This window comes from Alosa alosa, chromosome 20 (assembly GCF_017589495.1).
Source record: "Alosa alosa isolate M-15738 ecotype Scorff River chromosome 20, AALO_Geno_1.1, whole genome shotgun sequence".
In the NCBI taxonomy this organism is placed as follows: Eukaryota; Metazoa; Chordata; class Actinopteri; order Clupeiformes; family Clupeidae; genus Alosa; species Alosa alosa.
In genome coordinates this window covers 24,149,315-24,166,814 of record NC_063208.1, presented here as the reverse complement: position 1 = coordinate 24,166,814, position 17,500 = coordinate 24,149,315, and the positions used below count along the sequence as shown (strand labels likewise).

Genomic DNA, 17,500 nt, shown 5'->3' with positions numbered 1-17,500 from the left:
GCAAAGCCAGGAATGTTTGGAACCTGAAAACAATTATGCAATAAGGAGTCAGACCTTTCGCAGCCTGACCACCTACAGATGAGCTGAGCGCTCACCCTGAGAACAGGGAGCGAGAAGCACACTCAGGCTTTGATGTAGTCCGCCATCTCCCCGCCACACACACACACACACACACACACACACACACACACACACACACACACACACATATACCGGAGCCCATACCCCAGTCAATCTCCAATCACACTAAATTGCATGTACTGTATGTCCCTATATGGAACTAGTTAATCAATAAAAGACCCCAGCAATTCACCTCATAACCAAGGTTATTTAATTTGCTCCTAACCAAGCTCCATATCCAGGGGGGATGTTTTGGATGTACTACTTGGCTACCGTTAGCCAAACCACACACACAACAATACTTTCCATCCCATCTGAGAGAGCTACTTGCTGCTGTGATAGATTAAAGTAGTGCATGTTTGAGGTTGTGTTCTGACTGACAGCAGAGACTAAATAATAATAATAAGCCCAGGTGAAACACACACACAGCCCACACACACACACATATAGCACACAGTGCATGTACACACACACACCACACACACACACACACACACACACACACACACACACACACACACACACACACACACACACACACATGCTGCACACACACACACACACACACACACACACACACACACACACACACACACACACACACACACACACTCTCAGTGCTGACCTCTCCTCGCGGGTGTGCCTGGCTTCTTCCATTTTGTCCACATAGTCCCGACTGTACAGAGAAATAGAAGGAGAGAGAGAAGAGGGCATGATGGATGTGTCAGTGATGTCCTGCTGACCTCCACCTCATGCAGCCACAGGTGGTGGACAGTGAGAAGGAAGCACACTCAGGAGGAAGTGAGTGTTATATAGGCTAATGTTATATAGGCATACGGCTAATGTGTGAAACGGCTAATATGTGAAACAGATAAAGAGGACTCAATGGGGACACACTGAGGAACCTCTGAATGTTTATTGAGAGACAATCAAGTGTTCCATTTTGAAGTGATGCAGGTGATGGTTCCTGTGTTTTCTATGACAATGATCATTGTTAAAGAAAATACGCAAAATGAATGAAATGGAACTGAATTGAATAGAAATGTATTGCAGCAGGTTTAGCTTGATACAGTCTGGCAGAAAAACAGCATGTGAACATGTGAAGTGTATGACTGGTCTGAAAAAAGCAGTCTGCAGATGTTTATTTAGATAAAAACATAACTTGCAAACTTGTAATATAATTAAGATGTAATGCATCAATAAGTCCCCATGCACTGACCTGCAGCATATGAGATAGTGCACCTGTCTGAGCCTAAGTACTCAGCTGTAGAAGACATGACAAAAAGTAAACATCCATTTACAGTGTTTGTTTGTGTGTGTGTGTGTGGGGTGTGTGTGTGTGTGGGGTGTGTGTGTGTGTGTGTGTGTGTGGGATGTGTGGGGTGTGTGTGTGTGTGTGTGGGGATGTGTGCTCACCTGAATCGATTCCTCTCCTCTCTCTCGATCTTCTGCAGGCGTTCCTCTCTCTCCATGCGTCTCCTCTCGCGCTCCGCGGCCAGAGACTCCTGGTGCTGCCGGTAGGAGGAGGACAGCAGACCTCCCAGAGGAGGCCTGGGAGCGAAGGAGCGAAGGAAGGGAGGGAGAGAAAATATGAGACAGGATAAACAAACATGTCACCTATGACCTAACAGTAACAGTGAGGTTGGAGAATAGCAATGTGTCTCAATGGTGTAGCTGAGTCTGTGCTATAGCTGTGTGTGTGTGTGTGGGGGGGCTCTATCTCTGGGGGTGCATATGTGTGGGTGTATTTCTGTGTGTGTGTGTGTGTCTGTTTGTGTGTGTGTGCATGTGGCTTTTTTTCAGACCCGGCTGCAGAGTACAGTGGGGGTGACAGACATTACAGTGGGGATGACAGACATTATTCGGGGGTGGGGGGTTCATCAACTGTCACAGTTGATGAATTGATAGCCTAATGTTAAGCTGTGTTCTAACACAGGTAGCTTACCACCAAGGCTCTACATGCATGTTGCTGATTGCTGATAACTTTGCCTGTCTGACGAATTTTATCTCCGCGATTGACTTTGTTTTTAAAAGAACAAACTAGTTTATTAGTGAACACTGAGCTGAACAATCTTGGATTGTTCTGATTCAAGTAACCTAGGCTACGGAGGGGCGTCTCCATTGTGTGTGTGTGTGTGTGTGTGTGTGTGTGTGTGTGTGTGTGTGTGTGTGTGTGTGTGTGTGTGCGCACATGCAAGAGAGTGAGAGTGGGAGACAAGGAGGCTATGTTAGCGCATGTAGCACGGAAGAAGACCATATCTAGGTGAAATAGCAACAAAATAGAAACGTCATAGCCTACAGTATGTGGTGGTCACACTAGGGGGGCACAGATTTGATTTGATTTGATTTGAGATTTTATTTCTTTATACTGTATCTCCTCTCACCTGTCTGCATTGTTTGCAGGTGCAAAGGGAGGATTGATAAACTTCCCATTCCTGTGTGATCATAAGACAAAGACACAGAGAGAGAGAGAGAGAGAGAGAGAGAAAGAGAGGGAGAAAGAGAGAGAGAGAGAGAGTCGTTCAGTCAGTCATTAACATGTAATCTGATGTCCTGAAAGGGTGAGGAGGTTAAGGTGCTAATCTCATCAGCTAGCAGTGCTTCTGTTTGCCACACCTACAGTGAAGTCCACATTACTGGGTAGGACACACACACAGCATGACTAAAAGACCTCTACCCACAACTAAACAGCAGATTCACAAAGCATTGAAGGTTCCGGAAGCAAATTAAAGTGACAAAGAGCAAACATAACACATCAAACCCAACAGAAGCCAAAGCGTTAGCCAGAGTTGGTTAGACTGATTTGGATCAGTCACAGTGAAAGCCGGAAAGATGTCAAGTGCTCTAATTAAGTAGCAAGTGAATGAAAAGAAGATTGAAACGAAACTGGTGTTAACAAAGTGAAACGAAAAAGATTGTGGTAGATGTGGATCATCTGGTAGGCACTGGTAGGCATGGGCGGGTGACTCGGTGTGGTTTGTTTTGACTTAAGCAGTGCAGGGTGAGTGAGATATCTACAAGAAGTGTTGAAAGCAAGAGTCTTATTATTCAGCAGTGAAAAATACGGAGAGAAAGGAACAAGGTCCGTGAGGGGGAGCTGTGGTGTCAGAGAGTGCCAACTACATTTTGTGGCAGTGGGGAGGGTGCTTTCTTTCCCCCCAAGGGGATTATGGGAAATGTAGTTTTTTTTTTTTATTCTTCCAAGTCTTCCTTCTGACCTGTCCCCCTTAGATTTGTCCGGCGACGTCTCTTCCTCCTTCTCCTCCTGGAGGTCATAGGAGAAGAGGTGGAAGGGCGAGTGGGGCAGATAGGGGAGGCGCTCCATGGGCCGAGGGGTCACCTCCGATGCCGACGGCACGCTGACGGACGACCTGCGGCGGACGAGGAGCGATGCCAGGAGCGAGGGCTGTGGACTGGGGTCAGGGGAGGAGACGGCCACCCACGGAGGAGAGGATTCCGCACTCGTCTTTCTCTTCCTCCTCTCTCCCTCCTTGGTCTCATCCCTCTTTATCGGAGTCCTGGCTGTGGCTGGCGCCATGGGCTTGTTTGCTGATGTTGGTGTTGATGGCGGTTTTGGTGCTTGTGTTTGCTTGGCACTAGATCCACTGCAGCAACAGGGAGGCGAGAGGGATGCAGGAGAGAAGCAGAGATGAAAGTGGGGACATTCTAGAGATAGTTCTAGAATGGCTGCACTGGGATATGGGTTCTACAGCATTCCGGAATATCAGAACTATTTAAACACGACTTTCGGGAGCATGAGATGGGACATGAAGAGCGGCTGAACAGAGTTCTACAACTGCATTTACATACTACTCATTTGTGTGTGTGTGTGTGTGTGTGATTATATCTGTGTGTGTGTGTGTGTGTGTGTGTGTGTGTGTGTGTGTGTGTGTGTGTGTGTGTATGTGTGTGTTTATATCTGTGTCTGTGTGTGTGTGTGTGTGTGTGTGTGTGTGTGTGTGTGTGTGCAACTACAGAGGTGAGAGGGAGAGAGGGGGGGTTGACCCTGCAGTCCTGCGGTACCTGAGGCCACCCTGAACAGAGGACTGCCCCTCCCCCTCCTCCTCCTCCGTTTCCGACTCTGTTACCAGCTCCTCTTCTTCCTCCTCCTCATACTCCTCCTCTCTGCTGCGGAGGAGGGAGGGATGGATGGAGGAAGCACAGAGAGAAAGAGAAAAAAGAGAGAAGACAAAGGAGGAAAGGAGAGAAGAGGACAAATCATGCGAGGGCACAGACATGACATCCTGAGCGGGTAACAGACATGACATCCTGAGCGGATAACAGACATGACATCCTGAGCGGATAACAGACATGACATCCTGAGCGGGTAACAGACATGACACCCCTGGGTAATAGACATGACATCCGGAGCGGGTAACATCCATGACACCCTGAGTGGGTAACAGACATGACATCCTGAGCGGGTAACAGAGCGGGTAACAGACAGACAGAGAGACAACAGCACAAGATTGTCGATGTTCCAGACATCATTAAAACTGAGAACGACAACTTGACATACATCACTATGGAATGTTGGGCTAGCACTGCAGACAATAACCCAATGACAAGACAGAGACATCAGAGATCTGGTCGTGCGACTGCAAATTGATTTAAAACAAGTCTTTGTAAACTGCTGTGCACACGCTGTGTATGTGCGTGTGTGTGTGTGTGTGTGTGTGTGTGTGTGTGTGTGTTGATGGCCTGGCAAAAAACTGTAAATTGATTTAAAATGAGCCATCAAAAACCTACTGTGTGTGTTTGTGTGTGCATGAGCGTGTGTGTGTGTGAATGTGTATGTGTGTATGTGTGCGTGGTGTGAATATGTGTGTGTATGTGTATGTGTGTTGCTGTCCTGGCGAGCATGCGAGGCATGCCTTTACACATGTTCAGGGGTGTGGAGGCCAAGGGTTCAGTGTTGGGGCTAACATGTTGACAGTCAAACAGGAACCAGATGAGGAGGCCGCGGCATCGGCTTTTTCTCTCTTTTTTCCACTTTTAACGGCATTCCTTTAACAAGGGATGGTGGACATTAACACAAGCATGTGAGATGGATACAATATTTATGAAAGCGATATGCCAGACGGGTGTTCCTCATGTTAGAGCGCACGTGTGGGGCTAGGTGAACATTCTAACCTTACATATCTCACATCCTTTTTTCTCTCTGTCTGTCTCTCGCTCACTCTCAGCCACACACACTTTTAGACACACACACACACACACACACACCCTTCTTCTCTCTAACACAGCAGCAGCAATATGCCTGTGTATATAAGAGTTGTTTACTCATTGCTTTAAACACCACCATTGTCACTACCACTGGCCTCTCATCATCATGACTTCTACGGTGACAGCACTCCCTCTCTCTCTCTCTCTCTCTCACACACACACACACACACACACACACACACACCTACACACACACAGACACAGTGAGAGAGCATCATCTCCAGCGCATGCTATTAGCATTAGCAGTAGCTTAGCTCCAGCTGTGTGTGTGTGTGTGTGTGTGTGTGTGTGTGTGTGTGTGTGTGTGTGTGTCTGTGTGTGTGTGAGTATGTGACACCACACTACACCACTATACTTACATGGACCAAGGACCAAAGTCTGCCTCATTCAGGCCCTGGTCCCCATAGGGCCCCAGAGCTCTGAGAGGAGCCAGGTAGGCAGGTGCCCAGGTGAGGAGGGGACGGGGCAGGTGCCCAGGTGAGGGGGGCAAGGGGTGGGAGGGGGGAGGGAGGGGGAGGGAGGGGGAGGGAGGGGGATGGTGTAAGGGAGGAACGAGGGAAATAAAGGAGGGGCGGAAGGAGAGAGGAGAGACCAGGAGGGGGGATCATTGTAGTAGACGTGTGTAAGGTGGTGTTAATGTTAAAGAGCGGAGGGATGGATGGATGGAGGGAGGAAGGGAGGGAACCGGATAGAGGAGGGGAGGAATGAGGGAAATGAAAGGAGGAGTGGAATGAAACAGGAGAGGCCAGGAGGGGTGAGATCATAGTGCGTTAGATGGTGGGATGTTTAAAAGTGGATAGATGGATGGGTGGATGGATGGATGGAGAGGGGGAAAAGGGAGAAAGATAACACAGGTCAGCCACAGGGTAAAGGGGGAACAGGAATGTGATTGTTAACACTAGAGGGTGTGAGGGTGTGTCGTACACTAGAGGGTGTGAGGGTGTGTCGTACACTAGAGGGTGTGAGGGTGTGTCGTACAGACCTGATCAGGCCATGATCAGACCTGAGTCAGTGATATCATCTGCATTTACAATGAATGAATGAATGATTGGATAATTCTGCATTCTGCTTCACAGAATGTCCCCACATGGTACATTTGCTCTTTCCAATTCAAATAGAGAACATAAAGACAACACAACACAGGTCTGATTCAGTCTCCGCTGAGTCTGAAACTCATTACCTGAAATCACCTCTACAGATCACCAATTAACTCACCAAACAGCAGTTTTTATGTGGCTGTGTGTGTGCCAGCGCCATCACCACGTGTTGCTTTGGTGATAGACACACTTCCTCAAGTTGTCTGTTCACACACAACTAAGTAAACTAAGTGACTGGTGAAGCCAGGACACAAGCATGTCCGTGTCATGCGGGTAAAAGCCAGTATACTGGACACTGGGCTACACGCCTGGTCAAACCTGACTGAGTAAACGTGAACTTACATCGACTGAAGGAGCTCAAACACCCAAGGAGTTCTGGGACAGAGAAACGTTTGGAAGCTTTGTCATCAGATTGGCAAAACATTTGGAAAATCTAGTATTGTGTGTATTTTTTTTTAATGCATGTGTGCATTTATGTGTGTGTATCTGTGTGTGGGCATGTGTCTGTGTGTGTGTGTGTGTGTGTGTGTGTGTGTGTGTGTGTGTGTGTGTGTGTGTGTGTGTGTGTGTGTGTGTGTGTGTGTGTCTGAAGACAGCATATAATGCAGAAGACAAAGAAAGAGACAGGTTTCTTTATCTCAATCTTCTCTCCAGACATCCCTCTCGTTCATCGCCATGTCATTCTTTCTTCACGCTTTCTCTTTTCCCTTCTTTCTTTTTTATCTTTCTCCCCTTTCCTCCCTGGTTCCCCCTCTCTCTCACCTCTCGCTCATGTCCTCGGACTTCTGCCCGTTGAAGGGCTGGAATCCCCCGCGGTGTGGGGAGGCGGGGCTTAGGGGAGAGGCGGGGCCGGAGCGGCCCAATGAGTGTCTCCGACTGCGGCGCCTCTCCAGGCTGCGTTTGTCGTTGCTGCCCCCGACGCTGGTCCGCCGACGGTCCCTGCAGCCGGACGGCGGCGGCTCTGTTTCATTGTCGCCGTCCTCGTGCCGCAAAGCTGCCTGTGGGTCAAAGGTCATAAAGGGAGACCGTCAGCCATAACACATCACATCATTAAAGATTATTTAAATGAAAATTCCCATTTAATATATGAATTTATCCCATTTTGTATAAGAAGCTGGCCGACTGTGTAGCATCTTATTGCTTAGTACTTCCAACAAGATATAGTCAGATAACTGGACTCAGTTGTTTACAAGTTGCTTGCAGTCCAGTAGCACAGGAAGAGCACATCTCACCTCGTAGATGTTGAGCTGCTCCACCAGGTCCAGGTCGGTGCCCTTGCGGCCCAAGTGTCGTTTGGACACCACCTCCATGCCCTGCTCCTCTAGCACGTCCACCATGTCGTAGAACGAGTCCTGGTCCGGCAACGCCGCCAGGGTCTGGGGGAAGATAAAGAAGGTCCAGATAAAGGACACTGGTATTTTTATCACCAGTTCAACCACATACAAGTCATATAGTACAGAGCATCAGCACACAAGACTGAAAGGCTGTCTACAGATAGGGCTTGGGTGCAGTGAGGGCTAGGTGTGCCTTTTGGTCTGTTGTGTTGAACTGTGGTTTGCTTGATTGCAGTGACAACAAGAACTCTTAGTGCTGCAAGTGTATAGCATCAGAAAGAATGTGTATTTTTTTCTCTCTCTGTGTGTGTGTGTGTGTGTGTGTGTGTGTGTGTGTGTGTGTGTGTGTGTGTGTGTGTCACCTTGTTGATGAGGGTCATGGCATACACCAAAAGTTCAGTGTCTACCCCATCCTTCTCCTCCAAGATCTCCATAGCATTTGACCACTGCTTGCGTCCTGCAAAAAACAAATATAGAATACAGATTATTCACCAGTCAAAGTCTATTCATACGTTTATGCCACATTCTCAGATGATCAAACAAAACTATTCTGAACTATTTTGAAATATTCACTCTCCTTGTGTGTGTGTGTATGTGTGTGTGTGTGTGTGTGTGTGTGTGTGTGTGTGTGTGTGTGTGTGTGTGTGTGTGTGTGTACTTCTCTTGAAGTCCACAGTGGAGATAGCCTGGATGAGCAGAGTGCCGTTACTCTCAGCGTACTCCACAAACACCAGCAGTAGCTTGAGAGCTGTCTTCACCACCAGACGAAACTACAGAGGCAGGATAGAGAGAAAACACACCCATCAGAGCTACAAAACACACACACACACACACACACCCATCAGAGCTACAAACACACCACACACACACACACACACACACACACACACACACACACACACACACACACACACTAAATGCAATCTCTTGTTCATCATTCAAGTCACAGGTGTGTGAGTAAATGATAATCTGATGATGATGATAAAAGAGAGAATCTTGTTTATCTTCCTCTCTCCTCTTTTTTTCACTCAGCACCTTCCCTTCTCTCTCTCTCTCTCTCTCTCTCTCTCTCTCCATCTCCATTCCTGCAACCTCCAGGCGTTTCACCACCTCACCCTGCCCCTGCTCTCTCATGTCCCCAGGATCGGGCAGCGGCACTGGGCCACCCAGGTGAGGAGAGTAGGGTAAGGAGTTCTCCAGACCCCTGGCCTCCTCCTCCTCCTCCTCCTCCTCCACTGAGAGCATAAATCTCCACTGCCAGGGGAAATGCCACCACCACCACGGAGTGAGGGAAAACAGAACGGGGGAGGTACAAGCTAGAGAGTGTGAATGTGTGTGTGTGTGTCACGTGTAAGTGTGAGTGTGTGAGTGTGTGTGTGTGTGTGTCTCTCTCTTGCTCTTTTATGTGCATATGTTTGTGTGAGTGTGTGAGTGTGTGTGTGTGTGTGTGTGTGTGTGTGTGTGTGTGTGTGTGTGTGTGTGTGTGTGTGTGTGTGTGTGTGTGTGTGTGTGTGTGTGTGTGTGTGTGTGTGTGTGATGAGTTAGTGGGTGTGGGACACAGAGAAATATATAGGTTGAGAGCAACTGAGAGGAATGATAGAAAGAGTTTTTTGCATTTTTTGTCAATTGTTTTGTCTTTGTTGACAGAAATATTTGGACATCCATCACACACAACTTTGAATTGAACTAAATTTAAAGACATGAAAGACGAGACAGCTAAAGGCAGAAGGGAGAGATAGATCGACAGATAGAGAGAGAGAGAGAGAGAGAGAAAGAGAGTGGAAAAAGAGTTTTTTGTTTGGATGTTGTGCACTGCTCATCTGTTGAGAGCTGACAGGGGGTAACCTAGCGTAGCATTGAGTCCCAAAACAGGCAGATCTATCAGACCGAGGTGGAACTCTGTACTTAGCATCAGCAGCGTGTGAACAGCTTTTGGCAGCTCAACAGACAGATACGTTAAGGCTGGAATTTCCTCAAGAACACAGCTATCTCTCCTCTCTCTCTCCTCCTCTCCTCTTCTTCCCTCTCTTTCAAAGCTCAGAGTTCCATTCCCTCTTTCTTATCTGTCTTTCTGACACTCATTCCTTTCCTTCACACTTTCTCTTCATTCTCTCACTCATTCCTTTCCCTTCTTTATTCTCTCCATCATTCCTTTCCCTTCTTTATTCTCTCCATCATTCCTTTCCCTTCTTTATTCTGTCCATCATTTATTTCCATTTTATATTCTCTCACTCATTCCTTCCCCTCACATTATCTCCCTTTCTCATTGTTTTAATCGCCCATGCAGACACACCTGGAAATGAAGAGAGAAGGTAGCGTGCAACATGTTCATAGACGGGGGGTGTGGGGTTTATCAGATGGTGGCAGGGAGAGACGCATCATTCACACCCACCATTCTTTTCTTTTCTTTTTGCGCAGATAAGGCATCTAAGCAGGTGTGTGTCTGTGTGTGTGTGTGTGTGTGTGTGTGTGTGTGTGTGTGTGTGTGTGTGTGTGCGTGCGTGCAGAGAGGGAAAAAGCTCTGAGTTATGCACAGCCGATTCCAACCTGGAGAGGCAAAACCTCCAAGTGTTGTGTCTATTGTCTGACATCTCGAAGCTCAACCCTTATTTGGTAGGCAAAAATACTTTTTTCTACCTTAGATAGACATGACAAGATCTGTTTGGACATCACCAATTCATTAGGTCTCTTGAGGAGAGAATGCTGTCAAACACACACACACACACACACACACACACACACACACACACAAGACACACATAAAACAGACACACACACACACATACGCCATGAAACGGCCCATGCTTGTAGATGAGAAAAGCATGTTGGCACTGTGGAGAGTGTCGGAGAGCTGAAGCTGGCACATTCTTGAAAAAGTGTGTGTGTGTGTGTGTGTCTGTGTGTGTGTGTGTATGGCCATCTTACCTTGGAACCAATCAGTGTGTATAGCCACTGGACAGTCTCCGTGTGACCTATGACCCCGTTCATCCCGTCCACATACAGCATGATCTGACCCAAAGCTGCAAATGGAATCATGATGGTTAAAGGTTAAAGGTTAAAGGTAAATATCGCTTTAGGGATTCTGATGATACATTGAGTCTACTGTACTGTATAAATATATATCATATGTATGGATCTGTGTTGTTGTTGTTGTTGTAGTTGTTGTTGTTGTTTGGTATATTGTGTGATGCTATCCAGTCATGTGGTGTTATGTCAGAAACAGCACTGCCATTTTTGAAACGGCAGTAATGTGGCCAAATTAAAATTGAGGGCTGTTCAAACACATTTCTTTTTTAAATAAAACTAACCCACAGATGGCGCCATTTCACTTTACTCAGCAGCAGGCTGTAGCCTACAGTTAGTGATGTATTGTAATACCCCACAATAAATCCTCCACCACATACACCCACTCGTTGCCTGACGAGCCAGACCCACATTAAAATGTAGGGTCTGGGCACTCACCGTTCGCAGTGCTCAGTCCGAGGGGCGGGATAATCAGTTGTCTTTCAAATTCCCTCTGCACACAATAGGACAGCGGCAGCGCTATGAGTCCCATGCGTTTCCACCAGCGGAGCTAGTTGACTAGTTCAAACGTTTGCCAATTTAATAAAAGCTTAACTCGTGTCACACTATTCGCCAACAGCAACATCCATCTTATTTATTTTCAAGTAGCAGGGAATTCAAGCCAAACCGTTGCAACTCTGCCATCAATCATTATGTTAAGCCCACCTAACGACTCTATACACGATTTCATTGGCCTGATTGAGTTTCGATTTCTGGAGCTCACAAGCCAACGGAGAGTTGCTAGACTAGCCCTGGCAGCAAATGTAATTTATGGACGCCGCTAGGGGCGCGTCTAGATTTCTAGGCTACCCACCCGTTGCACCACACACACAATAACTCATCACAGACATGAATGTCTCAGTCCACTCAGTGTATTCTGGCTGAGTTGACTGACAAGCTGACCGGTTCTCACAGAAGCCCTCGCTAACAGGCCATCAGGGAATATCAACGTACACTTACATTCACTCACCGAAGCTAAATCAATCCAGCGTGAAATATCCTCCCTCATTTTAAATATTGTATGCGAAAGAGTTGCCTTCAAAAAGCACAAACCCTCATTGACAAACGCTGTCATCAATGTCTTCAATACAACTGATTATGCTCTAGGTAAATGACATGACAAAACTGCATGATCACATAAATCTGACATATCGCCAAAAAATATGGCTATTTGGTGCCAAAACCTTATGCTGACAGAAAGTAAAATAAACGTGGGGCTGAGTGTGTAGAAGTGGTCATAGAGAGAACTCAGGATAATGGCAAGCGAACTCACAAAGAGCTATTGCTATCGCTAATGGCTCTGCAGCAGACGATAGTGTCAAGTTCCGGCACTCTCAAAGCCTCTCAATATTTAATGATCACGCGTCCTTTTGTCTACACTGCCCAACCTTCCATACAGACCAACCTTCTAACCTTCGCACACACACAAGCACACGCACATGCACGCACACTCTCACACATGCAGGGAGGGAGACGGAGGTAGTTTTATGTTAAAGGAGAGTGAGAGTCTTTGGGTATATTGTTAACACTCCTGCTGATTGATTTTGTCATGTACATTTAGGTCTGCAAGTCATGGCTTTGATGTGTGCTTGTAGAACATAAGGGAAGTGTGTGTCGGTGTGTGTGTGTGTGTACACTATGTGTGTGTGTGTGTACAGTATGTGTGTGTGTGTGTGTGTGTGTGTGTATGTGTACAGTATGTGTGTGTGTGTGTGTCGGTGTGTGTGTGTGAGAGAGAATGTGTGTGTATGAGTGTGTGTGTGTGTGTGTGTGAGAGAGAGAAGGTGTGTGTGTGTATGTGTGTGTCTGTGTGAGAGAGAGAATGTGTGTGTGTGTGTGTGTGTGTGTGTGTGTGTATTGCCTCCGTCTGTGCGTGTGTGAAAGAGAGAATGTGTATGTGTGTGTGTGTGTGTGTGTGTGTGTGTGTGTGTGTGTATTGTCTCAGTCTAACAATGCTACATGTAGGTAGGCTCAGGGTACCACTAGACCTCCTGCACCCCTCCAACCCCACCAGCCCCAGTACTCCCTGGAAGAGTGTTTGTGTGTGTGTGTGGGTGTGTGTGTGTGTGTGTGTGTGTGTGTATGTGTGTGTGTGTGTGTGTGTGTGTGTGTGTGTGTGTGTGTGTGTGTGTGTGTGTGTGTCCCAGCTGTACATGTAGGTAGGCTCAGGGTACTAGACCTCCTGTTCCACAGCCCCTTAAGTGTTTGTGTGTGTGTGTGGGTGTGTGTGTCGGCTGGATTGTGTGTGTAGCAGGAGCTCTGAGGGCCAACTTGCCACATAGCTACATGTGTTCACGATCACTCGTCTCTTTTTCTCCCTTTCTTCCAATCGACGGTCACCCACGTTCTGCGCGTCTCACATGCTTAAGACACGCCGTCGTGAAAACAAACGGCACATAATCATTTCCACATGTCAGGGCTCGACAAGTGACATAAACGATCGGAATTTCTGACCCGATATATTTAAACTCCGAAAGTGGAATTTTACCCAAAAGGATCATGGGAGTCCCTGTAGGACCTATGTAAACTCATAAGGGGCCATGGGTTACGTCTGTGGCTGTGAAGGACAGAAGAAAAACCTATGAGATCAGACCCCACAAATTACACTTTAGAGACATGTGGCCTTTCACAGGAATAATTAATAGCCAATCGTCAGACCTGCTAATAACGAACACACACTAAGTGTAATTGCCTTTAGACAAGGTCCATTAGGACTGCTGTCTGTTTGGATAATATAATAACACATAAACACAGATGTAGGCCAGTTTCGAAAGTGCTGAACCTAACCTACAGAATGGGGGCCCTCGAAGCGTGTATGGTTTATCTTTCTATTTGTATCTCTCTATGTTTTAGCATGTGTGTGTGTGTGTGTGTGTGTGTGTGTGTGTGTGTGTGTGTGTGTGTGTGTGTGTGTGTGTGTGTGTGTGTGTGTGTGTGTGTGTGTGTGTGTCTGTGTGTGTGTGTCTGCCTGCACAGGCATTTCAAAAGAGTGACATTAAATTTACAGCTGTCCATATAACAGTGTTTTTCCCCACCTGTCTGAACGTGTGGAACTTCACCTTGCATATTTAACAATACCATGACCTAATCAGACATCTATTCAATCTTAAACTGCTCTTTATCATGAATGCAGTCACGGTTAGGTTCAATACAGTTAATGCTTTCCTCTTGTTTCCTGATCTTCATCTCAACAAAACTCTTAGCTGTCGGCTTATCCATGGCTTTCATTGTCTGCATGTGTGAGGCAGACAGACCCAAAATCAACATGCCTTCGTTAAGCACAACCCTCAGTTTGACAGCGACATCCTTTGATGCTAAGCTCAATGTCTTCAAAAGTAGCCTGCCTCATTATAAACATTCCACATTGATGCTGTCGAGATGGGATGGGTTGGCATCAGAGAAAAGATAGCTTTAGCGAAGTTTTAGACTCATAGGCACGCATTTCATTCACAACATGCTAACCAATCACAGTTTAGAAGAGAATACCTCTAGGAGGTCAAGATGCCACGTCATCCATTCAATTCTTTCTAATCAATCATAGATTTTAATCGGAGGTGTATGTAAAATGGACTAGGAAGTTACACTGCCTACGACATTCATTCAGAAACTCTCTCGTCTGTAGATGTAGCATGAGTTTCATTGTCTATATATATGTGTGATACAGCCATATGATCAATATTTATACCACATCAACCATAAACAAGCACTCTGAAAACGAATGTGTTAGAAACAACACAAACTGTGTTGTCCCTATCTGGACATAGAGATGTGTTAAAAAACAACGCAAGTTGTGCTATTTTCAACACATTTGTTGTAAGAGCATACACAGTATAACCAAAGCAATGTGTTAGAAACAACAGAAATATTGTTGTATCTATCTGGACATATTGATGCGTTAAAAACAACACAAGTTGTGTTATTTTCAACATATTTGCTTTAGTACTAAGGTGTCGTCCACACGGAAACAATGAAAATGTGTATTTTTGTGAAAAAGGAATGCTTTTTACTGTTTTGACCTTGCGTCCACGCGACTACGGCGTTTTACGCACTTTTTTCGATAAAAGGGTTCCAGAGCTGGATTTTTGTTAAATCGTCACCCTTTAGTGGCCGTGTGGACAGGCAATAAGATTACAGTGGAGGTGCTGTGGCAGCACGGTGGGTGTTTTCACAGTATGTCTTGTATAGATAATACAGACGTACAATGGACATTTGTCTGACGTACAATGACATTTGTCTGCACCATGAACTGGGGTTGTGTGGTGCACACACAGGTGCAGTAGTGTCAGTGCAGTGGATGAGCGGAGCCCCACCTCTCAGGATGTAGTTCTGATAGTTCTGGTCAGCCTCCGCCCCGACCTTAATGAGGCAGGTCAGACCCTCCGCCATCACAAACTCATGCACCAGGTCTTTGTCATCCTGTGAAAAACACACACACATACACATACACACATTCATATTACACACACACATTACACACACAAAGACAAATGCACACGGAGAAGCACAAGCATGCACACACATACACACACACACACAGAGAGAGAGAAAGAGAGAGAGATCTCAGTCAGGATTAATTTCATAATATAATCTGCTACTGTTTTTGGCAAGCAAAACATTATTTATGTGGGAAGATTCCTGTGAAAGTACTTGTGATAATATATTAAGACAGGAAAGAGATGTGAACTCTATTTGTTTGAGAAAATGGACACTCTTCTGAGAAGGCAAAGGTTAACTTGTGATGCAATGTAATGCAACAAACAGACATGACTTTGTTGTTGTGTGTTGTTGTGTGAGCCCTACAATGCCACCAGAAGGGGGCAGTAGTTTGCCTGCCCTTTTGGACTGCATTAGGCATTTGTGACAGTAAATAGCCACAAGGAAGCTGCATGCAAAGAAGCATGTGTTGAATACATAGACTTTCTGATAGTGATTTTCTGCTAATCAATGACTGCCCACTGTTTCTTGTTAGGGAAGAGGCAAAGGGGTTGCAACTTTATTGTTACTCAGATGACATCAATGGCTAAAAATAAATGGTCTCTCTCTTAACTTCACAGTTTGAGACTCATCCAATGTCCCAGGGAGCTCTTTTCCCACGGTGAGCAGTTTGTTCAGGTTAATATACGGGGGACTATTTACCTGTTAGACAGGCAATTCAACATACGCAATTCAACCTTGAGATGACAGTCATGTGTCATGTGTTATGTCTACTTTATGCACTATGTAAATAAGAAAGACGGAATACAGTTAAGGCTTCTCGTCTATGTAATAAAAATTGAAACTTCCCCAAGGGAAGGTGTGAAAAGGTTGAAGGTTATTGTAACATTGTTATTGTGACATTGTAAGAAATATTAAAGGATTTCATGACTTTGAAGTCTGGCTGAAACACTGGTTGGTTGAAAGAGTCTGAGCTGAGGAAAAAAAGTGCAGCTTTGGTTATTGTTCTCCAAAATAGAGGTCTCTCTCTCTTCCTTCCTCCCCTCTCTCTCTCTCTCTCTCGCTTTGTTTCTCTTCATCCGTCTTTTTTTTGTCTGTCTCTCTCTCTCTCTCTCTCTCTCTCTCTGTCTCACAGGCCACGTGGAGCTGCCTGTCGTCACGGAAACACACAGCTGCCACGGTGACCAGCTCTGGCAGAAGAAGGGCCTGGCCTGCTGTGCTGTCCTACCACCACTACAGCTGTCACAACCTACAGTAGGACACCACAACACTACTGAGGCTAATAATGCTGCTGCTACTACTACTACTGCTACTGCTACTGCTACTACTACTACTACTACTACTACTACTATACTACTATACTACTACTACTACTACTACCACCACTACAGCTGACACAACCTAGGACACTACTACACTACTGAGGCTAATAATGCTGTAACTACAACTACTACTATCACTGACTACTACTACTACTACTACAGGGTGCTACTACTACTACTACTAATAATAATAATAATAATACTGCTGCTGCTACTACTACTACTAACACTAGCACTGTTAATCCAACTGTTACAATGTTTGTTATATATAGCTTACAGTGTCAGAAGGACAATCATCACTAACAAGTGGTCCTACTGTACTGCTACTAGTATGGCAAATTGAACATAAAATAAACATTAAACGTAAAACTTTATTTTACCTGAAATATCTGTTTGAGGGAAAACAGTGCCCTCCTCAAGTCACGTCCATTGGAGTTGTACAGCTTCTCTGCAGATAGAGACAGAGATCAAGAGAGATAGATAGATAGATAGATAGAGAGAGAGAGAGAGAGAGAGAGAGAGAGAAAGAAGTAGTTAGTTAAAAGGGTCAGCTGCATATCCCTTCCACATTTATCACTCTTTCGCCCCATCCCCTTTTCCTAGAGACAGCATCACCCAGCAGGAGTAGCAGCTGTGCTCCTCACCACCACACTTCCTCGGCTCTGAGCATGACGCAAACACTAATAAAGCAGCACGTGGCACACTGTCGTCCAGGCAACGCACAAACACACAACACCTGACATTTCAGGGCCTTCTGACGGCCGTCTCTGGAGCTTATCGCATGCTACTTCTGTTTGTGCACTTTGGAGGAAGCAATTTGATTTGATTGACGGAGAGGTCGTCCAATCACTTTACGAGAGTGGGCCAAGGACAGCCAACTGGAGAGGCAAAACGAGAGTGACCA

The 17,500-nt window shown here is 45.9% G+C and overlaps 1 protein-coding gene across 1 annotated transcript in view; it reads right to left on the bottom strand.

Annotated features, from left to right (window-relative positions):
* The window catches only part of fhod3a (formin homology 2 domain containing 3a), a 93,428-nt gene that overhangs the window by 29,094 nt on the left and 46,834 nt on the right, over window positions 1–17,500 (bottom strand). Inside the window, 13 exon segments of the mRNA XM_048229242.1 lie at window positions 746–796; window positions 1,537–1,671; window positions 2,505–2,555; window positions 3,339–3,669; window positions 4,139–4,245; window positions 6,786–6,818; window positions 7,206–7,441; window positions 7,676–7,819; window positions 8,140–8,234; window positions 8,436–8,547; window positions 10,703–10,797; window positions 15,151–15,256; window positions 16,977–17,044. Of these exon segments, the coding sequence (XP_048085199.1) occupies window positions 746–796; window positions 1,537–1,671; window positions 2,505–2,555; window positions 3,339–3,669; window positions 4,139–4,245; window positions 6,786–6,818; window positions 7,206–7,441; window positions 7,676–7,819; window positions 8,140–8,234; window positions 8,436–8,547; window positions 10,703–10,797; window positions 15,151–15,256; window positions 16,977–17,044 (1,564 nt within the window).